This window comes from Triticum urartu, chromosome 5A (assembly GCF_056163025.1).
Source record: "Triticum urartu cultivar PI428250 chromosome 5A, HENAU_Tu73, whole genome shotgun sequence".
In the NCBI taxonomy this organism is placed as follows: domain Eukaryota; kingdom Viridiplantae; phylum Streptophyta; class Magnoliopsida; order Poales; family Poaceae; genus Triticum; species Triticum urartu.
The window spans coordinates 532,851,473-532,875,733 of record NC_141877.1 but is presented as its reverse complement, the minus strand read 5'-3'; the positions used below and the strand labels follow the sequence as shown (position 1 = coordinate 532,875,733).

The 24,261-nt window shown below is 47.4% G+C and overlaps 1 protein-coding gene and 1 pseudogene across 1 annotated transcript; both read right to left on the bottom strand.

The window, feature by feature from the left end:
* Positions 1–8,172: 8,172 nt before the first annotated feature.
* On the bottom strand, positions 8,173–9,907 carry LOC125556544 (cysteine-rich receptor-like protein kinase 10; annotated as a pseudogene).
* An 11,701-nt stretch (positions 9,908–21,608) lies between these two features.
* On the bottom strand, positions 21,609–23,914 carry LOC125556543 (putative cytokinin riboside 5'-monophosphate phosphoribohydrolase LOGL9). The gene is made up of 6 exons (XM_048719257.2): positions 23,574–23,914; positions 23,396–23,493; positions 23,146–23,176; positions 22,811–22,981; positions 22,589–22,732; positions 21,609–22,096 (listed from the first exon to the last, which is right to left on the bottom strand). The coding sequence occupies exons 1-6, from the start codon at positions 23,763–23,765 to the stop codon at positions 21,992–21,994; spliced, it is 741 nt and encodes a 246-aa protein (XP_048575214.1). The 5' UTR covers positions 23,766–23,914; the 3' UTR covers positions 21,609–21,991.
* Positions 23,915–24,261: the final 347 nt, after the last annotated feature.

Genomic DNA, 24,261 nt, shown 5'->3' with positions numbered 1-24,261 from the left:
GATCCTTAATTCGGCCACTCATGCCCACATTAAGGCTCGGGGGCTACTGGGCTTCGGGATTATCATTTACTAATATTAAAGGGGCACATCGATCCCCTGATCCAGTATTTCCACCCGACCAGTGTCTCGGGGGCTACTGCATTGCCTAATCAATACAGAAAATTCAAAGTGCTTAGTGTTCGGCTTGATCGAACTATGGGCAAATGCATCTTCGGATAACAATAGGAACTATCGAGGACCTATCCGGCGTCAAGCTAATATATTACGGTGACTTTCGAGACCCTCTCTCAAGGGCCCGTCCACCAATCACTATCTCCTCTAATGTGCATATCGGGTTTTAGGACGACACACACACTTTGAAGGCTACTGGCTATATATCTCGTCAGTAAATAAATTGCATCAATCGGAAATAAAATCTGCAAACAATCAGCCCAAGCCCGAGGTGGTGCATCAACTCTGAAGCAGTCCGACATAAAGCTCGGATGCAGGTGACTGGCTCTATAGAGGGCATTTTCGGCATTAAGCTCGACTAAACTTCTTTAACTTTTTTGAGCCAAGGTGATCTATGACACCTTGGATATAGTCCGGCATTGGAGCTTGGATACTCTCCGGCATTGGAGCTCGGATGCAGACCGGAGTTGGAGCTCGGCTGCAAAAAGACACCTCAGATGCAGTCCGACATTAGAGCCTGGATACAATCCAGCCTTGGAGCTCGGACGCAAGAGGACACCGCCGCACGGGAACAACTTCAAACCCAAGGTGTGGCGTAAAAAATAACATGGCATTGCCGAAGGCCGAAAACTTAAAGGGGTTCCTCGGATACCCAACGTGTAAACTCTTCGGATTCACTTCGGCGATCCTCAAGATCGAAGATGGGAAGATTTGTTGAACCAGTTTTCAAGACCGACGACCGAAGATGAAGAATAGTTTGGAAGAATCGAGGAGCGTCCCCAACTTGAAGACCGGTTCAGGGGGCTACTGACGGTGTCCTAGACTACGGGGTACTCACCACGTCGTCTCCCGACCAGTGGGTCGGGCCGAGGACCCCCATGATGATTCACTAATGGGCCACTTCAGGCAGCCCATGCCGAATACATGGAGGATTCCACAAGACTTGGCGCACAAGATAAGGACTCCTCTAAACCCTAGGCCTATGGTGCATATATAAACCAAGGCCAGGCTAGTCAATGGACAATCTAATATTCATTAGAACAATCTCGTGGTAGATACGTGTACTTTGTACTACACCCCATATGAATACAATCAAAAGAAGGATGTACGGTTTTACCTCCATCAAGAGGGCCCGAACCTAGATAAAATCCCGTGTCCATGTTACCATCGCTCCAAGACGCCTAGCTTAGGACCCCTACTATGAGATATGTCGGATATAGAACCGACACCGTCACCCCGCCGTCGTGCTGACAGAACTCTCCCTCGACACTTTGCTGGATCAAGAGTTCGAGGGATGTCATCAAGCTGAACGTGTGCAGAACTCGGAGGTGCCGTACGTTCGATACTTGCTCTGTTGAATCGAGAAGACGTTCGACTACATCAACCGCGTTAAACTAATGCTTCCACTTTCGGTCTACGAGGGTACGTGGACACACCCTCCCCCTCTCGGTTCTATGCATCTCCTAGATAGATCTTGTGTGAGCGTAGGAATTTTTTTGAAATTGCATGCTACGTTCCCCAACAATGTGAACGTCGGCTACATGACACTTCACCATATTTGGTCCTAAGGGAAAGCATTGTGGAGTATCAATTAGATGATGGGTTGCGAGAGTGACAGAAGCTTAAACCCCAGCTTATGCGATATTTCGTAAGGGGCCAATTGGATCCAACAGTTTAATGCTATGGTTAGAATTTATTCTTAATACTTTTATCATAGTTGCAGATGCTTGCGGGAGGGTTAATCATAAGTAGGAGGTTTGTTCAAGTAAGTACAACACCTAAGCACCGGTCCACTCACATATCAAATTATCAAAGTAGAGAACACAAATTGAACCAACATGGTGAAAGTGACTAGATGAAATTCCCTTGTACCCTCAAGAACGCTTTGCTTATCATAAGAAACCGTTTTGGCCTATCGTTTGCCTCAAAAAGATTAGGCTACCTTGCTGCACTTTTCTTACTACTATCATTACTTGCTCATTACAAATTACCTTGCTATCAAGCTACTCTGCTACTTATAATTTCAGCACTTGCAGACATTACCTTGCTGAAAACCACTTGTCATTTCCTTCTGCTCCTCGTTGGGCTCGACACTCTTACTTATCTAAAAGAGCTACAATTGATCCCCTATGCTTGTGGGTCATCGGTATGCTCCGAGACCAACACTGCTGCCGGGTATGACTACGCCTCAGACGTCCAACCACTTGTCGTAGAGCTTCCAGACAAGCAAAACCGCCTTGATCATTCCGCTACTGCCCATTCCATTCTCTCTCATACTTGCATTAGATTTTGCTACTATACTTGGTTGCTCCTATTCTAATGCATAGCCTGCTTTTGTGACCTGCTGATTGTACCTTACCTGCTTATCCTAAACTGATTAGTATAGGTTGGTTAGTGATCCATAAGTGGCCCCTCACCTTGTCCATGTTGCCCCCATTGGATTACCAGATGACTCGATCAACGTGATCGACATCCAGGGCCCGACACAACACATCACATCCCCTTAGTTGTATGACTCTATATAGCTACTATCAAGTGCCGAGAGTGATACCTCATAACGCACTCCTGGTGATAACTCTGCAGTGTAGCTAATCGGTCGTGGTTATCGAGGGTGATTCCTCCTTCGCCACTCCTGATACAACTATGTCATGCAACACCTCAAGTGTGAACCTCGAGGGCGATTCCTCCTTAGTCCACCTTGATGATTACATCAAGTGGAATCCATCGAGGGTGATTCCTTGGATTCCCCTTTGTTGTTTTGGACACATGGATACTTAACCTTACCACGGGACCATGATGACACCGGGTTGGCCTGAGGGGTACCCGCGAGTGATGTGAAGTCGGGTTGACCTGGAGGGTACCTGCGAGATAATTACAAGGCACGGTCGGGCAGGCAGACCGCCATGGAGTGGCTGGGCCTGGCCCTTGCCGCAAGTCCTCGATACGAGGTGATAGGAGTACTGATCGTCACCATGCGCTCCCAAGCCACTAACGATATTGGGTATTTGATCTGATTTGGCCACTGGCCTATACGCACTAACCACCATGCAGGAACAGATATGAGAACTCGGTGTCATATGTATCAACCGAAGCTCTCTAGACGTTAGCAATTTAGCGGTGCGCGCCTGGGTGGCTCGTGTAAGCACCTGCCTTGTATAAGGAGGTAACCATGACTAACACCGGCAGCGTTCGCAACACGCAGGATTGCAAAGGACGATTGGACCATGACCCCTTCGCATTTAGGATGTAGAACGGTGTGTTGGCCTCTCTGTTGAGCCTAGGTAGGGCTACGATGTGTTGATCTTCCGAGGCCGGGCATGACCCTGGAAAGTGTGTCTGACCAGAGTGATCGATCGTGTTGGGAAATGTGGTGCACCCTGCAGGGAAGTTAATCTATTCGAATACCCGTGTCCACGATAATAGGACGACTTGGAGTTGTATTTGAAGGAAATATGCCCTAGAGGAAATAATAAAGTTGTTATTTTATATTTCCTTATTCGTGATAAATGTTTAGTATTCATGCTAGAATTGTATTAACCGGAAACTTGATACATGTGTGGATACATAGACATAACACCGTGTCTCTAGTAAGCCTCTACTAGACTAGCTCGTTAATCTAAGATGGTTAAGTTTCCTAACCATAGACATGTGTTGTCATTTGATGAACGGGATCACATCATTAGGAGAATGATGTGATGGACAAGACCCATACGTTAGCTTAGCGTATTGATCGTTCAGTTTTATTGCTATTGCTTTCTTCATGTCAAATACATATTCCTTCGACTATGAGATTATGCAACTCCCGGATACCTGAGGAATACCTTGTGTGCTATCAAACATCACAACATAACTGGGTGATTATAAAGATGCTCTACAGGTATCTCCGAAGGTGTTTGTTAGGTTGGCATAGATCGATATTAGGATTTGACACTCCGAGTATCGGAGAGGTATCTCTGGGCCCTCTCGGTAATGCACATCATTAGAAGCCTTGCAACCAAAGTAACTAATGAGTTAGTTACAGGATGATGTATTATGGAACGAGTAAAGAGACTTGCCGGTAACGAGATTGAACTAGGTATGTGGATACCGACGATCGAATCTCGGGCAAGCAACATACCGATGGACAAAGGGAATAACGTATGTTATCATTACGGTTTGATCGATAAAGATCTTCGTAGAATATGTAGGAACCAATATGACCATCCAGGTTCCTCTGTTGGTTATTGACCGGAGAGGAGTCTTGGTCATGTCTACATAGTTCTCGAACCCGTAGGGTCCGCACGCTTAACGTTCGATGACGATTTGTATTATATGAATTATGTGATTTGGTGACCGAATGTTGTCCGGAGTCCCGGATGAGATCACGGACATGATGAGGAGTCTCAAAATGCCCGAGAGGTAAAGATTGATATATTGGATGATCATATTCGGACACGAAGTTTTCCGGAATGTATCGGGTGCATATCGGAGTACCGGGGGGTGAACCCCCCGGGGGAAGATATGGGCCATAGGAGGGAGGCACACCAGCCCACAAAGGGGTGGCGCACCCCCTACAGGGAAGGAGGCCGAATAAGACTAGGAGAGGGGGCAGCTCCCCCCCCCCTTTCCTTCTCCCCCTCTCTCTCCTTCCCCCTTTCCCCCTCCGGTAAAAGGAAAGGGGGGGGCGAGTCCAACTAGGAGCCCAAGTAGGATTCCTCCTACTTGGGCGCACCTAGGGCCGGCCTCCTCCCCCTCCCTCCTTTATATACGTGGGGGCGTCTACAACAAACATTGTTAGCCGTGTGCGGCGCCCCCCTCCACAGTTTACGCCTCCAGTCATATTCACGTAGTGCTTAGGCGAAGCCTTGCGCGGATCCCTTCACCATCACCGTCACCACGTCGTCGTCCTGACGGAACTCTCCCACGACACTTTGCTGGATCAAGAGTTCGAGGGACGTCATCGAGCTGAACGTGTGCAGAACTCGAAGGTGCCGTACATCTGGTGCTTGATCGGTCGGAATATGAAGAAGTTTGACTACATCAACCGCGTTAACAAACGCTTCCGCTTTCGGTCTACGAGGGTACGTGGACACACTATTCTCCTCTCCTTGCTATGCATCTCCTAGATAGATCTTGCGTGAGCATAGGAAATTTTTGAAATTGCATGCTACGTTCCCAACAGTATCACGATCTATACAACTAGAACTGAATACCGAGATGTGAAATGTATATATTGGCTCTGGGATTGCTTTCTCGCAGGGAGTCGAGAAAGGATCTCTGGGCTTTAATTCTACAACATGCTTGCTAATTATAATATGATATTATGTGCCCTTCTAAATGCTGCGATATGCTTGAAGATGCTAGTCTTTGATAGGCTAGGCTTTCCCCTTTATTATGGCATTCTGCAGTTCAGTCGACAGATACAACCCATTCCTTTAATACTAATGCATACTTAGTTTAGATCTGATATAAGACTTGCGAGTACTTTGGATGAGTACTCACCGGTTGCTTTGTTACCCCCTTTCCCCTATGCCTGGTTGTTGTGATCAGAAGACGGAGTTCAGGAGCCAGATGGCACCACCGACGACTACTACTACTACCCCGAGGCTGCCTACTATGTGGAGGCCGTCGACGACCAAGAGTAGTTAGGAGGCTCCCAGGCTGGAGGCCTTGCCTTTTCGATCGATGTTGCTTTTGTGCTAGCCTTCTTAAGGCAGATCTTGTTTAACTTATGTCTGTACTCAGATATTGTTGCTTCTGGTGACTCGTTTGTATTATGATGTATTCGAGCCCTCGAGGTCCCTGGCTTGTAATATAAAGGTTGTATGACTTTAATTTGTGTCTAGAGTTGTGTTGTGATATCTTCGCGTGAGTCCCTGATCTTGATCGTACACATTCACGTGTATGATTAGTGTACGATTGAATCGGGGGCATCACAAAGAGGCCATGGAGGGAGTGGTGCGGAGAGGAGAAAGGGGCCGGAGGAGGATGACTGTGGCTCTGACCGGGGCTGCAGTTTATATAGCGGTTGAATGACAATGGTGGGCAGCAAACAGACGGATGGGTGGCGCCGGAGTAGGTTCCTCGCGAACAACGTGTCATTAATATGGGTGGCAGATGGACGTACGGACGTCCATGGTGTCGTTTGAATATGGAGCAATCGCGTGGACCAAGATGCGGTGCGGGCGGCGCTCTCTTGGCCGACACACCGCTTCAATGCCGACGCTAGTGAGATGTCGCGTCCGCTCTGGTGCACATGAATGCGACACTGACGCTCTAGAGCGGCGCTGATCGTTTCAGGAAGTAAGTGCGTGCGGGCGAGGGAGGGGGTTTGGGTGGGCCAGGACGGTCAGACGTGGGTGTGGCAGCGGTCCAGACGCCCGCAAAGGCCCCTCCCCCCCCCCCCCCCCACCCCCCCCCCCCTCATCACTTTGTCTCTGGTTTGCGAAAGAATGGATGGCACAACACATCCAGATACGCGATCCAAACATATGCGGACGGTTCGAAGGTCGGCATTGGAGATGCCCTTATGCCCTTATCTGAACAAATTGTTAAGTATGTAACCAGAAGGAACTATGTTATTTCAAAATACTCTGTAGAAAAATATGTACATTGGTTCTTGATTATTCAATCCAAATATTTGAAATGATATCGGTGGTTGCAGTTTAAAATGTTTGACTTAAGGCATATCCAAGACGTCACTTAGTTGTGACCTAGAGGGAGTAGCACACAATCCATCATCAGTACAATAGATACAACAGACGATTTTGCTAATGCACATACACCCGGGATGTTCTTTGAACTCCTCGCAACTCCTGGATCCGTGTCTGGATTCTTTGTGTTTCTTCTTTCCGCCCGGCGGTGCTCAAACTCGTTGTTACGGTTAGAGTTGCGAGGAGGAGCCACCGATGGCCCATGAACGATGATGAATTCGGTACACCCAATAGAAGAGACGACATGGATAAAGTACTAGGAGGTAATAGCACCCCAGATACCCTAACTTGCACAGAATGTGACGATTTAGTTCCAAACTTGCAAAACTTGACTCCACCATATCCCAACTTGCACCTCATGTAATGATTTAGTCCCAAACTTGCAAAACTTGACTCCACCATATCCCAACTTGCACCTCATGTGATGATTTAGTCCCAGGCTAATAAGAACTCGACAATTGGCAGCCAGGTGGCTGGACTGGTCAGCGCATGCACTTTTGCACAAAACCCCCTGCAATTTCCTTTAATCAACCCGCACTCACCTCCACCTGAATTTGCCGTGGCATTGATCAATCAAAACTGTCTTTACCGTGGTGGGCGGAGCAAATCATTCTTGCATGCATGCATGCATGCACGCATGCCTCGATCGATCGTGATCTTTGAGTGGAGATGTACGAGAGAGTGCGGTGTTTCGGAATTCTCGGATGATTGATGAGTGGATTCAAAGCTGGAATCATATTACCACTTCTTTCGATAGAAAAAACAGAAACATAAAGGAAGCCATGCACAATGCACATTGCGCGGGAGCACCATCAGCTTCAGTAGCACCTCCCATGCAAATTCTAGCAGTAGCCAAGGCTGTAGTGACGAACTGGGCATCGAATCAATGAGGCAAACAGATTTTATTTCACCTTTGACAACTGATTAAAGTACATAATGAACTGTACAATCCGTTATTTTACAGGATCGGATCAACGACAGATTTCCAGCAAGCACTAATGGCATAACGAGAAATGATAAGACTTGACAAACTTAGGAGTGACAGCTTAGAGCTAAAACAGCTGCTCTAAGCAAACAAAGTACTAGAACAAGAACTGGACTGAAGAATATTCCCAAAACTGATCCATAATAAGCAGCTAGTTTAGAGGTTTCATGGTCTGGAGCAGAGAGGACAAATCCATCTCGTGCAGGCAAACCTGCGAGATGTAGGCCGTATCGCTGTGGTGGTAGACGACAACCGCCTCTTTTGTGGCAAGGTTGAGCCGAATGAGCCCAACTCTACCCACATATAAGATGACAGTGCCACTCCTCAGTCCGAACCCCCTCGAACCTGAACTGAGTTGTGCACGCCCCGGTCCTGCCTCGAATCTTCGTGGAGGTAAAGAAGGCCTCGCCTGATCCCCTGGATGATTCTGAACCTGTGCCCCCAGGTAAGCTCTTGCTGCCTCGCAGGATCTGCGCGCACGCACATTGGTAAGGAGTAGTACGTAAACTCTTGAAACTGAATGTCACTTGCAGTATAACAGTCTGAAGAACTAGGTACCGACCGAATAGAATCTTGTTGAGGCTTCTGTTGAAGAGGAACTCGTAGACGAGGAGCATCTCCTCCTCTTGGATGCAGCAGCCGAGCAAGCGCACCAGATTCTTGTGTTGAAGCTTGGCCACCAGCACAACCTCGTTCCTCATCTCCACGAGCCCTTGCTGGGAGGTCTTCGACAGCCTCTTCACCGCGATCTCCTGCCCATCCCGCAGAATGCCCTGACCGACCAAACCACATCAAGTCGATTGTTCAGTTCAGACATGGAAAATCAATTGGAGAGTGGATGCTCATGTTCCAAGTTCAGTGTACGTTACTTTGTAGACCGGCCCAAACTCGCCTTCCCTGAGATTATTTTCTTCAGAGAAGTTGTCAGTGGCAGCCCTTAGAGTGCTGAAATCGTACAACGGAGACTCTGAGCTTCCCATGTCTCCTCCATACTCATTGTCTGCTCACAAAAACAAACAGTATATATAGAGGGAGAGAGAACAATTAAGTCTCGATGTTCTTCCTTTTCGGGGATTTGAAATGATCAATCGAGAAGCACTCACCCGCGCTGGATATCTGCACATGTTCGTGTGGTTTCTTGTTATTCCTCTTGCAGAGATACAAAGCAACTGTCAACAGCACCAATAGCACGACAGCAACGGGAATGGAGACGAACAGAGCTATCTTGGCTGTGGCATCGTCGTTTGCTGCAACCCCAGGGAAGATTCGTCGTCGCCGCTCTCGGTCAAAAGGAAATTCAGAATAGTTTACCCTATCTTCTAGTGGGCCTGTGCGTTGTAGAAAGGATACAACTCGTACCGGATGGAGCAGCTCCGGGTGGCGACCTGTCCTCCCTCCCTCCCGTCGCAAAATTTCAGGATGTACGAGACGGCTACGGCGAGGCAGCGGTTGCAGTCGTCGCCGGCGAGGTCGCGCGTGCACTGGGACATGTCGTGGATCTTGGTGAAGGGCGTCAAGTCGACCGTGTCGGCCGCGAACAGTCGCGGGGACGACGCCGCCTTGCTGCTGAGGTTGTTCATCAGCGCGCCCAGCTGCGTCTTGAACAGCTCGGGCTGCGTCGCGTTCACCGCGTTGCATAAGCCGGTCAGCCACGACATGTCGGCGACGCCGAAGAAGCTCACATTCTAGTGGCGCAGGAGGCAGGCGTCGTAGAAGAGCATGGACTTTTTCTGGCCGGGGCACTTGATGGCTGCGTCCCGCGCCCAGGTGTCGAGGCACGAGTGGCACTCGGGTGCATTGACGTCGGCGCGGCAGTGCGCGAGACCGTACGCCTCGTCGGGCGCTGTGCCGGTGGTGTTCTCGGCCAACCTGGACGCGTCCGACGCAGCGGCGGGGAGGAACAAGAGGAGGGCGTCGAGGTTGGCCTGGAAGACACCACCGCGGGTGTAGTTTGTGTCGCTCGGGCAGTCGGTGCCTCGGTGGACCAAGGGTCCGCGGCGGCCATGGTTGCGCCGGTAAGGAGGAGGAGGAGAGAGTACAGGGGGCTCAGGCTACGCATGACCCGGAGCCCACACGCCGCCACCGCCGCAATCCCCACGTCCGCCTTGGTCTCGGCGAGCACGGCCTTCCTTGCGTAGCTCCGCCGGCAGCGTGTCCGCCTCGGCGGTAGCGTAGGTTAATTAGACAAGACAGCAAGGTGTTTTGTGCAAAAGTGCAGGCGACGACCAGTCCAGCGACCTGGCTGCCATTTGTCACGCTGTGATAGGCTGAGGACCAAATCGTCACATACAATGCAAGTTGGGATATGGTAAAGTTGCATTTTGCAAGTTTGAAACTAAATCATCACATTCCCTGCAAGTTAGGGTACCCGAGATGCTTTTACCTCAAGCACTAGCAAGTAGCAACAGCGGAACCGAGAAAGGAGACATGGTTGGGGTACAAAGGTTCAGGGGTCTCATCAATGCCGGCAAAACGAAATTTGATGTGATGGGTTCGCCACGTCCTACTAGTTGAATCAGCGCCACGCCGGACAACCGCCAGCTGTGGCGAACCCACCACATGGGCAAGTTGGCGCGGCCGCCCCCGGTTGCCGGCGCCGGAGGATCGACCCCCACATACATATATTTCCTCCGGCAGGCGTCAGAATTCAGAAACCAGCAGAGGCGGCGCTGTTCTCTGTGTTCCGTGTGCGCGGGCGATCCCTATATGGTGCATAGGTCGCTCGCTAGCGAGTTGACGCGTACCCCCCCTAGCATCCATAGTTTTTTGTGCCGGCCAGTATAGGGATTTCTCCCCGCCGGTTTTGGGAAGGTTCTAGAACCTTCCAAGAACCCTTTTTTTCTTGTTTATTTCCTTCGATTTTTTTCTTTTGTATTTCCTTTTTCTTTTTACTTCTTTGATTAACTTTTTCCTTTTTTTCTTTTCCCTTTTCTTTAATGCTCTATTTTTTATTTTTTTCCTTATTTTCACCTTTTCTAAAAATATCAGCCATGTATCAAATTTGCAAACAAATTTTCTTAAATTGTAAACATTTTTCAAAATTATGAACATTTTTTACAAATCCGTGAACACAGTTTTGAAAAACTGAATATTTTCATTAAATCGTGAACATTTTTTCTTTGAAATCGTGAATATTTTTTAAATAAGCGAACATTTTTCAAAGTCATGATTTTTCTTTTCAAATTCATGAACATTCCTTGAATTTGTGTATATTTTTCTGGAAATGGTGAACATTTTTTGAAGTTTCCGACAATTTCTTAAATTCAAGAGCATTTTTTTATGTACAATTGTTTTAGTTCCTTAATAGTTCTTGAAATAGCGAACATTTTTTGAATTTTGTGAACATTTGTTTAAATTTCTGAACACTTTTCAAAATTCTTGAATTTTTTTGAATATTGTGAACATTTTTCTAGAAATTCATGAACATTTTTCGAAATTGTAAACATTTTTTGAATAGACGAACATTATTTTGAAATTGCAAACATTTTTTGAATCCGTGGGAATTTATTATTTCCTCAAAAAAATCAAATGGTGAACAATTTTTGGATTCACGAACAATTGGACAATTTGCAACTTTTTCTAAAATCCTAAATTATTTCTTAACATAAAATTAAGCTGAAAACAAAAAAGGAAAAGGCAAAAAAAACAAGGGGCTTCCCGCCCCTCACATGGGCCGGTTTATCAGGACGCGTGGGGGAGCAAGGATGGTACGCGTTCCCGTTGCTGCCAGCGCGTACGGCGCCATATAGGAGTTCTCATGCATGCGGCAGTGATCAAAGGGGTATGTGACCGTGAGGGAGAAAGAGTTCTGGGCCGGTCCGCCGGTGGGCTGGGCTACATTTATTAGTTAGTAGTTACTATAGCCTATAGGCCCAAACAGACGATATGTCTCTCCTTTCTCCTCGTCAAACAAACAAAAAGAAATCCCTAGTCGATCCAGAAATCACATCGAGTTGTTCCCCTTACGACATAGACCACTGTTGCGGTGCTGCGCCGTCGCTAGATGCCTTACACGTCCACGCACCCACTGCCGGAGTGTCAGTGATGGACTCCGGTGAAGAGGTGGATTGGATAGGGATAGTTGTTGTTGTCAAACTCGAAGAAACTGAGGCTGAAGTTGCGGCTATGGCAGGGGCAGTAGCTTCGGCGCCTAGACTGGCAGTGGCAACGGATGGTGCAGTAGATAGATCAACCAAACGGAAATGACCACATGATTCTGACAACAACGACCTCCAGCAAGTATCCTCTTCTTGTATCCTTCCATTGATAATTGATATGTTAGTTGGAATGTTGAATAAGAACATATTGTCAGCAGCAACAATACACTCAGTTTTGGTACCATTTGATGTTCTAGGGCATTCCTCTGGCATTTAATTTAGCTGATGTGGATCCTGATCCTGGCACACGTAAGCAAATTGAAGAGTACGTAACTCCAAAAATTAGAGTTGAAATGAGAAGGGCGTATTTGTCCAAAGGTGTGAGATGTTTGTATGGTCATGATTGTCCTTGTACTCGTTTTGGGAAAGATTGGCAGAACTTCAAAGAAGCATGGTAGAAAGATTATGATTGGCTTGAGTATAGTAAAGAGACAAAATCTACCTATTGTTTCCCTTGTTTTCTTTTCAAGCCTCCAAGCATTGGTGACAAGTTTGATCATGATGTCTTCATTAAGAAAGGGTTTAAAAATTGGAAGAATGCAGTGGAAATATTCAATGCTCATGTAGGTGGACCAAACAACGCTCACAATAATGCTAGAAGACGGTGTGAAGATTTTAAAAAACAAAAAGCAAATTGTGTCATATGCAATCACTTGTCATGTTGAGAAATCACATATTGAATATGAAGAACGTTTGAGGGTTGTTGTAGGTGTGGTAAGGTTTCTTGTCTCTCAAGGTCTAGCTTTTCATGGGGACGACGTGACTACCACTTTCAAGAACAAGGGTAATTTCCATGAGATGTTGGATTGGTATGCGGAAAGATGCAAAGATGTAACTAATGTGGTCCATAAAAAATGATCCTAGCAATCATGAATTGACTTGTCATAAATCCAAAAACAAATAGTACAAGCATGTGCCGAAGTGACTACAAAAGTGATAATGAATGAGCGTGGTGAGAGTAATTTCTCTCTACTTGTTGATGTGTCTCATGATGTATCGGTTAGGGAGCAAATGGCTATGATTGTGAGGTTAGTTATTTGGCATGATTGTTCTAATTTTGAATGTAACTATTGTACCCTCACATGGTTGTTGTAATTTTATATTTTGTTGCTTGCAGGTTCACGAACCAAAAAGGGGAGTCTTTGGGAAGATTGCTTGGTTGAACATGTTGTTGATACTAGATCCGCTTCTTTGAAAAGATCTTTGGATGCAATGTTTGTTAAACATAATTTATCCATGTCTAGATTGTGAGGACAAATATGTGATGGGGCCTCAAATATGCGTGGAGAACTTAATGGTCTGAAGAAATTGGTGCTAGATGTCAACCCGTCTGCTTCTTATGTGCATTGTTTTGCCCACCAACTTCAAATGGTGGTTGTTGCGTCGTCAAGGGAGTTCTAGCTATTAGTGATTTCTTTGGCCATACAAATAAGATTGTAAACATGGTTAGCGCTTCTTAGTTCTTATAGATTATGGCTATTTGTAAATCTAAATAGTATATATCTAGCCATTATAAAATTCAAACCACACTTACTCTTTTCTTGTAGGTGAGTGCCTCATGTAAAAGGAGAGACGCGTTGTTGTAGAAGCATCATCACAACCTGGTTGTACAGTTAGAGCATGGGAAGATTTTGTGAGGAAAAGGCCAGCATCAAGAGACGAGTTTAACAAGACCCGGTGATACAAGATGGGGGTCACACCACAAGACTCTAATCCGGATCTCTATCAAATGTGGGATTCCGTGGTTGAAGTGCTACATGGCATTTCTCTTGATGGAGCAGATGCAAATGATAGAGATTTGGTTTCTGGCTTTATGGTCAACATGGAAACTTTCAAACATTTACTTATCTTGCGTTTGATGCTTCGAGTGCTTGATTTAACCAATGATTTGTCATAAGCATTGCAACAAAAAGATCAGAATAAAGTATGTGCTATGAATATGATTGCGTGAGCGAAAAGTCTATTACAAAAGTTGAGAGATGATTGGCTTAATGATTTGATGGTTCGAGCAAAGCCGCACCGATACGTCGGATCGTATCCGTTCCTAAATATAAGTTTTTCTAGAGATTTCAATACGGACTACTTGCAGATACATATATATATAATAGTTTAGAGTGTAGATTCACTCATTTTGCTCTGTATATAGTCTATATTGAAATCCGTAGAAAGACTTATATATAAAAACGAAGGGAGTAGTTTTTAAGAGTCTCTTTATTCTTTTGTTGTTGAATGCTATGAGTTTTGGTTGAATAGAGTTGCATGTGTACCCCAAAAGAATTAGCCATCAAATGTTCGCCCAACTAGCTTCAATTCCTGGGTTCGCCACTGACCGCCAGTACTCCTAGCCTACTCTGTAGCAAGCTAATAGAAATGGCACGTACAATCGCGCGCACACACACCTGGCCAACAAGATGACGAACACACAGTCGACAGAAATATTCACCCAACCACAGTTCCTGCCATTCCGCGGTAGATCGTACACGTACCGCCACCACGCCACGCCGCTGTACGCACTTTTCCCGATGCATACGTAGGCGTGCAGGTGCTTTCACCGTCGTCGTCCTCGCGCAACAGCGGCGAGCACAGCGGCCGGGCGCGCGCAAATCTGGGGCGGCCGGCGGAGATCAGGAGGACAGTAAACGGCCCACACGCTGTAGACCGACCAAGTGATCCGGACGGACCCGCGTGAGTGACGCTGCGTCGATCAGTAGCTAGCCAGGAAACTACAGCTTAGCCATCTACTAGAGGACGTGCGGGCTGATCTGGTCGAGTACGTAATGGCGCGTTCGATCGGTCGGCCGGCCGGCCAAGAGCTTAGAGCTAACGGGCGCTATGTCATCATCAATCCCATCGCCCCCGCCCATCCCGCTACGTTCCGTCTGCCCGGCTGCTTGAATTCGACAGGACAGGGCCTGGGGCGCCATGATTGCCACCATGGCGAACGAGCGTACTCCTACGTCAGTAGCCGGTGGTGAAGTAATGCGGCGACGGCACGGTGCTGCTAGGCTGCTGCTGCCGCCGCGGCAGCATGCAATGCGCGCAGGGGCAGGACAGGATGCAGTGAAGAGCCAAGGGGGGGCTGCAAGCTCGGAATTAAGACGCTACGGCTAGTGAGCGAGCTAGCTACTGGCCGGCTGGACTGGACCGGAGGGGAGCGCATGCAGCAGCGACAGTGAACTAAAGAGCTCTGGAGGCGGGCACAGAAGGAGAAGGAGCTGGCGCCGGCCGGAAGAAGTAAAGGGCCGAGGGGAAATGCATTCTGAAAGAAACAAGCACGTACGCCGGCCGTCGCGTCGGTGCTGTACTCGCGACAGCTAGCTGCTCATTGCTGCCTTTTGTCTCGAGTGAACGCTCCACCCCGTAGTCCGTACAGCAACACAACGCCGGATCGACGCCCTTGTTCCAGTTCATCCAGCACACACACACCCAACGGCAACAGGGTATCAAACTAACTAAACTAGCGCTACCCCCGCAAAAAAAAACACTAAAGGCTCCTTTGATTCAAAGAAATTGTATAGGATTTTTGGAGGATTTGAACCCTTAGGAATTTTTCCTGTGATGCTTGTTTGATTCGTAGGATTGACATCCTTAGGAATTTTTCCATAGGATCCATTTGTACTACATTTTGGAGGAAAATTTCCATCCACTCAAACCTCTTTGTATAATTTCTTTGATTTTCCCGCGCTATCAAACATTCTTTCAGATTCTGCAGGATACTATGGGACATGCCATTCTATTCCTACATTTGTCATATTCCTTCATTTTGACAATCCTGCGAATCAAAGAGGCCCTAAACTAGCACTAAGGGCCAGTTCTTTTCACCTCTAACTTATGCAAAAGCCACGGTGGAAATAAGCCCAGTCAAAATAAGTCATCCAGTTCTTTTCAGCCTCTATCCCTTCAACTTATTTTCTATGAACCCAGCGAAAAGTCTATAATACCACAACACAAAATTCATACATAAGAACGTATTTTTGGTCATACATATACACGTAAACAGCAGTCAGTGACATGCTCGAGAAGTTGCATCACATGCCAAATTGGAAAGAAGTACGTAGGAGAAACATAAAAGGATAGAAGGTGCTGACCTTGGCAAGAGCATCTACAACCGGCCGTCACTCCCCTTACATGGGGCCCTCACTCTGCTTAGTTGACGGATTCTTCTTGACCAAATGCATAAAATACTTTAGTAGGATCAGCTAGGGGTTCTCCTACTCGCAAAAAAAAACTAGGGGTTCTCCTGAATGAGCGCCGCCAAGGGTCCTCACTGGCGTGCTTCTCCTTGACCGTGGAGTTGACCTAACGGAAGCTGCATCATCGAAGGAAGCCATAACCGCGAGATCAATCAGTGCTAACACCTTTCAACACATGATGAAAAAATAATATAAGAATCAAACATCAAATAATACTTCTAGTCTACTCCGATGTTGCTCAAATCAAAGAAGAGAGCCATGCATAACTTGCTAGTTTTCGAGTTCTTTAGTAAATAAAGAACCCGAAAGCCGTCAAGTTATGAATTGTTATCTTCTTCCATCCTTGATATGCGAATACCGGAACTTGCAATTCTTATTTTTCTGAGGTAGCTGGATAGTGATACTTGTATCTTCGCATGGAAAGTGATTGAGAGCATAACCTTTGGGTATTCCCTATTGAAAAATTGGACAATGTAATTATGATATTGCTAAGCTAGTTATGTCTGATAGCTTAAGCACTACAGAGTCAAGAAGTTAGCACGGTCACCATATTAACTTCTTGACTCCTTACTGCTTTAGCTATTAGATATAACTAGCTTAACAATATCGTAATCACATTGTCCACTTTTTCAATTAGGAAATACCCAAGGATTGTGCTCTCAAATACTTCCCATATGAAAATAAAAATATCACACCCCAACAGCCTAGGAAGAACAAGAATTGAAAGTGCAAATTGCATATCAGACCATCCGGGAAGTCATCATTAAAAGTAGTTTTTTTCCTTTGGGAACATTTCTTACAACTTTCATCTCTCTTATATATGGTTGTATATATGGTGGACACTCTCTCATGGGTATTTCGACTTTTGGTGATAGTTGAGTTGGGTGAGCCCATCATGCGTTATCAAGGTAACACTTGACGAACTCACCTAGATCGACCATCACCGTCAAAAACCGATTTGCTTTCCTTCGGGGACGTCTCTTGCAACTCTCATCTCTCAGGTGGTTGTAAATATGGTGGACTCTCTGACAGGTATTTCGACTTTTGTTGAAGGTCTAGCTGGGCGAGCCCATAGTACTTAACCATGGTATGATATGATGAACTCGCCCAGATAGGTCGTCGACGTCAAATGTCGATTTCTTTCTCCAAGAATGGCTTTCATCGACTGTCGGTGATGGTCGCTATTTCTTTGCACCTTCTGCTTAACAAGATCTCAGAGGAGGAGTAGAGGAAGAGCGGCCCCCTACGACCATAGTCGGTACCATTCCTCTGAAATGATCTCTCATCTGTCAAATATGGTGGACACCCGCTCACTTCTATCGAACTATCGGACTTGAAGTCAAGACACATGCCACATACACAAAATCCACTAGAAAACTTAATAGACTAAGTAAAAAACTACTACATAACTAAAACTACTACAAAAACTACCACATCTAATTCGATAGTTATGCTTTAACCAAGTTAGTGTTGTTTTAACCTTTAACAAGGACCGGGCGTAGTCACACTCGGTTCAACTAAAGTTGGAGAAATTGACACCCGCCAGCCACATGTGTGCAAAGCACGTCGATAGAACCAGTCTCGTGTAAGGTACACGTAATGTCGGTCCGGACGGCTTCATCCAACAATACCGCCGAACCAAAGTATGACATGTTGGTAAGCAGTATGACTTGTATCGCCCACAACTCACTTGTGTTCTACTCGTGTATATAACATCTACGCATAAACCTGGCTCGGATGCCACTGTTGGGGAACATAGTAATTTCAAAAAAAAATCCTACGCACACGCAAGATCATGATGATGCATAGCAACGAGAGGGGAGAGTATCGTCTACGTACCCTCGTAGACCGTAAGCGGAAGCGTTATGACAACGCGGTTGATGTAGTCGTACGTCTTCACGATCGACTGATTCTCAGTACTGAACGTACGGCATCTCCGCGTTCAGCACACGTTCAGCTCGGTGACGTCTCGCGAACTCACGGTCCAGTAGAGCTTTCGGGAATAGCTTCGTCAGCATGACGGTGTGGTGACGGTGTTGATGAAGCTACCGACGCAGGGCTTCGCCTAAGCACCGCTACGATATGACTGAGGTGGATCATGGTGGAGGGGGGCACTGCACACGGCTAAGAGATCAATGATCAATTGTTGTGTCTCCAAGGGGTGCCCCCCTCCCCATATATAAAGGAGTGGAGGAGGGGGAGGGGGCCGGCCTCCTATGGCGCGCCCCATGAGGAGTCATACTCCCACCGGGAGTAGGACTCCCCCCTTCCAAGTAGGAGTAGGAGAGGAGAAGGAAGGAAGAGAAGGAGAGAAGGAAAGGGAGGCGCCGCCCCACTTCCTTGTCCAATTCGGACTAGAGGGGGAGGGGGCGCGGCTGCCCTGGCCGCCCCTCCTCTTCTCCCACTAGGGCCCATTAGGCCCAATATTCCCCGGGGGTTCCGGTAACCCCCCGGTACTCCGGTATATGTCTGAAACCTCCCGAAACACTTCCGGTGTCCGAACATAGTTGTCCAATATATCGATCTTTGCGTGTCGACTATTTCGAGACTCCTCGTCATGTCCGTGATCATATCCGGGACTCCGAACTACCTTAGGTATATCAAAACATAAAAACTCATAATACCGATCGTTACAGAACTTTAAGCGTGCGGACCCTACGGGTTCGAGAACTATGTAGACATGACCGAGACACGTCTCTGGTCAATAACCAATAGCGGAACCTGGATGCTCATATTGGTTCCTACATATTCTACGAAGATCTTTATCGGTCAAACCGTAATGACAACATACGTTATTCCCTTTGTCCATCGGTATGTTACTTGCCCGAGATTCGATCATCGATATCCACATACCTAGTTCAATCTCATTACCAGCAAGTCTCTTTACTCCTTCCACAATGCATCATCCCGTAACTAACTCATTAGTCACATTGCTTGCAAGGCTTGTAGTGATGTGCATTACCGAGAGGGCCCAGAGATACCACTCCGACAATCGGAGTGACAAATCCTATTCTTGATCTATGCCAACTCAACGAACACCATCGGAGACACCTGTAGAGCATCTTTATAATCACCCAGTTACGTTGTGATGTTTGGTAGCACACAAAGTGTTCTTCCGGTATTCGGGAGTTGCATAATCTCATAGTCATAGGACATGTATAAGTCATGAAGAAAGCAATAGCAGTAAACTAAATGATCAAGTGCTAAGCTAACGGAATGGGTCATGTCAATCACATCATTCTCCTAATGATGTGATCCCGTTAATCAAATGACAAATCGTATCTATGGCTAGGAAACTCAACCATCTTTGATCAACGAGCTAGTCAAGTAGAGGCATACTAGTGACACTATGTTTGTCTATGTATTCACATATGTATTATGTTTCTGGTTAATACAGTTCTAGCTTGAATAATAAACATTTATCATGATATGAGGAAATAAATAATAACTTTATTATTGCCTCTAGGGCATATTTCCTTCAGAGTAGAGGAAGAGTGGCCCCCTACGACCACGGTTGGTACCATTCATCTGAAATGATCTCTCATCTATCAAATATGGTGGACACTCGCTCACTTCTATCGAACTATCGGACTTGAAGTCAAGACACATGCAACATACAGAAAATCCACTAGAAAATTTAATAGACTAAGTAAAAAACTACTACAAAATTAAACTACTCCATAACTAAAACTACTACAAAAACTACCACATCTAGTTGACACTACTACAAAATAAACCAATAAAAACTACTAAAAACAACAACAATGAAGCTCACAAATGGGGGCGGCCGAGGAGGGGGGCGGTGGAGGTCGGCGGGGAGGAGGAGGCAGCCAGTGGAGTGGGGCCGACGGATGCTATGGTGGAGGTCGGACAGAGGAGGAGGAGGCCCACCGAGCGGGGGCGGCGGGCGGAGGAGGTGGTGGCAGCGGGGCCGACCGAGGGGGCTCCGGCAGATCGAGGAGGAGGCAAAAGATCTCCCGCGCGTGTGAATGAGGAGAGAGCACACGAGGAATTTCACTTAAGTATCCCGCGCTGCCTTTCCCAAGTGCCTGTCGGTGGGGCACTCAAAAAAGATCCCCCAAACCTAGATCTAGGTTATCACTTTTAGAGGCAGTGGCTCTCGGAAAGAGTAACCTTGCCGAGTGGGGCTCTTGGCAAAGATTAATAGTCAGCATCATTTATGCCTCTTTTTCATGTATCCCTGTAGCAAAAACAGATATAATCATAATAAAGTTATCTCAAATATTGCAGAGCTGCAATTTCCGGCACCGAAACCCTAGCAATGCAACAAATATATCAATATTGCAGTGGGCCCGAAAGTTGCAGGGGCCTGGCATGTGTCATGCAATGGCCTCCTTTGAGAGCACGAGAAGTTTTGAGTCCAACGGAGCAACAGGATCCGCACTTCCTTCACAAACCGGACACATTCCTCTCGATACCCAGAGACTACCTCAGAGATGGTACAGTTTACAAGCGGTCTCAGGTGAGGCTTCTTCGAAACGCGCCCAAACTTTTACCACATCCTACATGGGCCATGTGATGACACTGTGCTAGCTCCCGAGGATTTCTGACAACATACGATTTTCCTGAGGATTTAAACGGTTGGATGAGGCATGTCGCTAAGGAAATTTCGCCCCCCCCCATGGTGGGGCCTGCCCCTCCCTTGTCCGCACAAGGCCTACGCATGTCACGAAGATATCATATAAGATCTTACATGCCGCTTCCCGGCATGATTTCATGTGTCCGCCATGCAGATCTATAATTCCCAGTGCTGAAACCCTAACAATGCAATAAATGTCTCAAATATTGTAGGCAGTTTCGAATAATGCAGTGGCCTGTCACATGTCTTGTGATGGTCTCCTTTGAGAGGATGAAAAGTTTGAAGTCCAATAGAGCAACATGGCCCGCGTTTCCTTCACAAACCGGACACATTTTCTCTCGATACCCAGATACTACTTCAGAGATGGTGCAATTTACAAGCAGCCTCGGGTGAGGCTTCTTCGAAACACGCCCAAACATTTATCGCAACCTAAGGGAGCGATTTCCAGCGTCGTATGATTTTCCGTGGATTTAAACGGTTGGACCATTGCTCTCACACATATGATTGTTTTTAAAAATTAACCAGATTAATAAAAAGCGTCAGCATCCGTCATTATTTTTAGGAATATGGACTGTCACCATGGACCTTCTCTGTCTGGAACAGGTAAAGATTTATAGTGACAGTCCATATTCTTAATAAAAATGTAATGAAGATAGAAGTTTACTGCTTCTGAACTATCTGACTATTTAAACCGTTCCTGCCGCTCGTCCTTAGGTAAAGGGGACTAAACTCAGCGCCCGTGGTTTGGTCCTCGGCCAAGAGCCAAGCCGTCAGCGTACAGTTAATTTCCAGTAGTGTGCACAAATAATCTAGACAAAATACACTTAAGTATGATTAATCATGGCATGAACCATACGCACCACTGTTGCAGCCACCTACACATAATCAAAATAGATGCAACACTGTTACACACTTCCGTACGTCAGCCTACAGGACTAAGTAAGCAGCAGGCACAAACTGGAACGTGTTGGAAGTTTAACACGCGGGAATGCATGCATGTATGCACCAAAGAGGAATAGAATATCCCGTTCCTCCGTCCGTACTACTACATGCATGAATGCATGGCGTAGTACGTGTGATGGTACTAATAAACTAATTAACTAACAACTAGCGGCGCGGGCCAGTAACCAATTGGTCCCATACAGTAGTAGTAGGTGACTAGTGTAATAATAAATTAAGCAAGCGTCGATGGATCAGCGGGCGATCCCTGCCTGGAGCGTGGCCTTGTAGCCGGCCTGCTCGATCTCCCACCGCAGCTTGGGCGTCGCCGGGTCCTCCTCCTCCACCGCCACGTACTCCTGAGCGCGGCACGCGAACATTATCAGTTAATCACATCAAAAAATCTATTAAGATTAATCAACTATTCTGAATCAAAATTATGACCGCCCACTAGCTAACTCAAACGATTTTTCTACTACTACCTAAGCAAACGAAGACCAGCTCTGCCAGAGTACATACACACTGACACTGAGCAATCATGCATGGCAACTTTTGATCAGCACCCAACTGATGGAGAAAGAGAGTTCAACTATCAACTCGACACGTAGCAAGCAACCTAGCTAGGGCGACTAATCAGAGAGTAGAAGTAGCTAGTAGTAGGCCGGAAGAAGCTCGCAGATGCCGTCGTGCACACGGAGCCGACGGAGACCCGGACAAGTTAAGCTCTTTTTTCTTTTTGGATTGGAGGGTGGATGCATGGACCGGACGGACCAAGCTAGCTAGCTAGTCATGCATGCATGCAAGAAGGTGGCAGGACGAAGGAAGGTGCGTGATTACAGTTTTTACAGTACCTCGAGCTTGCGGACGAGGTCCCTGGCGTCGGGCGCGCTGACGAAGATGTGGCGCTGGGATGGCCTGATGAAGCCGTCGTCCACGGCCTTGTCGATGAAGGCCAGCAGGAAGTCGTAGTACCCATCCACGTTCAGCAGCCCCACCTGCACCCATCCATCCGCCATTAGCAGAGCTAACTAAGTAACTAGAGCAGCTAAGGCCAGTTATTTGATGAGCTTAACTGGCTTGGTGTGGATGCCGAGCTGCGCCCAGGCAATGACCTCGAGCAGCTCGTCCAGGGTGCCGTAGCCGCCGGGCAGCGCGATGAAGGCGTCGGCGTTGCGCGCCATGGCCGCCTTCCGCTCGTGCATCCCCGACACCGCCACCACCTCCCCCACCGTCACCCCGGTGATCTGTTCCATTTTGCATGCATGAATTAGTACTAGTTTGTTAGTACAGTACTACATTAGCACAAGCTACGGCTACGCCGCAATTGCATGCATGGTCTCCTCCTGTCCGGTGGTTAATTGGGGTATGGTGTCGATCGATCGATCTCGATCGTCTCCAACGTACGTACCTCCTTGCCCATGAGAGTGGTAGGTATGATGCTGCACATCAAAGAAAAGCAGAACGTGACCGCCGGTGAGCAACTTGGACATGGATACTGTTAATTTTTTTAAAATTTTCGATACTGTTAATTAGGCCAGTTGGAGAAACTTCAGTGTCGACAGAAAGGTGGCTACAGCACTTCGAGTAGAATAAGAGAGAGAAAAGGCAGACGACGAGTCCAATAATGCAAGAGGGTGCGTATGCACGGATCGACTCACCCGATGACGTGGCCGCCGCCCTTGTGGACGGCCTCTGAGACCTCCCCCATGAGCCCCAGGCTGCCCCCGCCGTACACCAGATCCATCCCACGAGCAACCTGCCACCACACAGGCGTGCCCGACATGCTTAACTAACTAACTAACTAAACATGATAGTACAAAGGGATCGGTTACGTACCAGCTCCTTGCCGAGCTCGACGGCGGCGTCGCGATAGCTGCTGCGCTTCCCGGAGCTGCTCCCGCAGAACACGCACACCCGCCGGAACCGAGGCCCCTCCTGCACCTCCACGGCGGCGCCCTCACCAACACCGCCGCCGCGGTTCTTGGCCGCCGCCGGTGTCTCCTCCATCCCTCCGCCGCCGCCCTGCATGCCTCCTGGCTAGCTTTAGCTGCCGACTGCCGCGGAAAGGAAGGTAAACAGTTGTGGTGCCGTGCGCTCTCGCGCGTGGACTGTGGACTGCTGGTGGCGACTTGTTGTAGCAAGGAAGCTTCAAGGCGGGTGCCGGCAGGGCAGACGGGTGGATGGGTATATATGATGGCGTGGGAGCTAGCGGGAACAGGAGTTCGTGACGAATGGTACCCTACGGACTGGAGCACATGTGTTTCTTTTACCGCAGTTAACTCTATGAACGATCGAACCAGCATGTGTATATACGTGGGGTACGTACCGATGCTATGCATGACCCCCGGTCGGTCCAAAATGCTACCCCGGCCGCCCGTCCAATCAGGGAGGGTACGTCGTAGCTAGCTTTTGCTTCCTCGCAGCTACTAGGAGTAGCTGTTATGATCTAGCTGAGCTGCCTGCCTCCCGTACCAGTACTCCTACTCCAGTGACTTGACTATACGCGTTGATAGTTCAACTCGCC

Excerpts from the sequence above, each read along its gene's own strand:
- LOC125556543 (XM_048719257.2), bottom strand. The coding sequence starts at position 23,765 with ATGCAGGGCGGCGGCGGAGGGATGGAGGAGACACCGGCGGCGGCCAAG. Across the intron at positions 23,494-23,573 it reads TCGAGCTCGGCAAGGAGCTG|GTTGCTCGTGGGATGGATCT; the intron begins GTACGTAACCGA and ends GTGTGGTGGCAG. Across the intron at positions 22,982-23,145 it reads CCACTCTCATGGGCAAGGAG|ATCACCGGGGTGACGGTGGG; the intron begins GTACGTACGTTG and ends AAAATGGAACAG.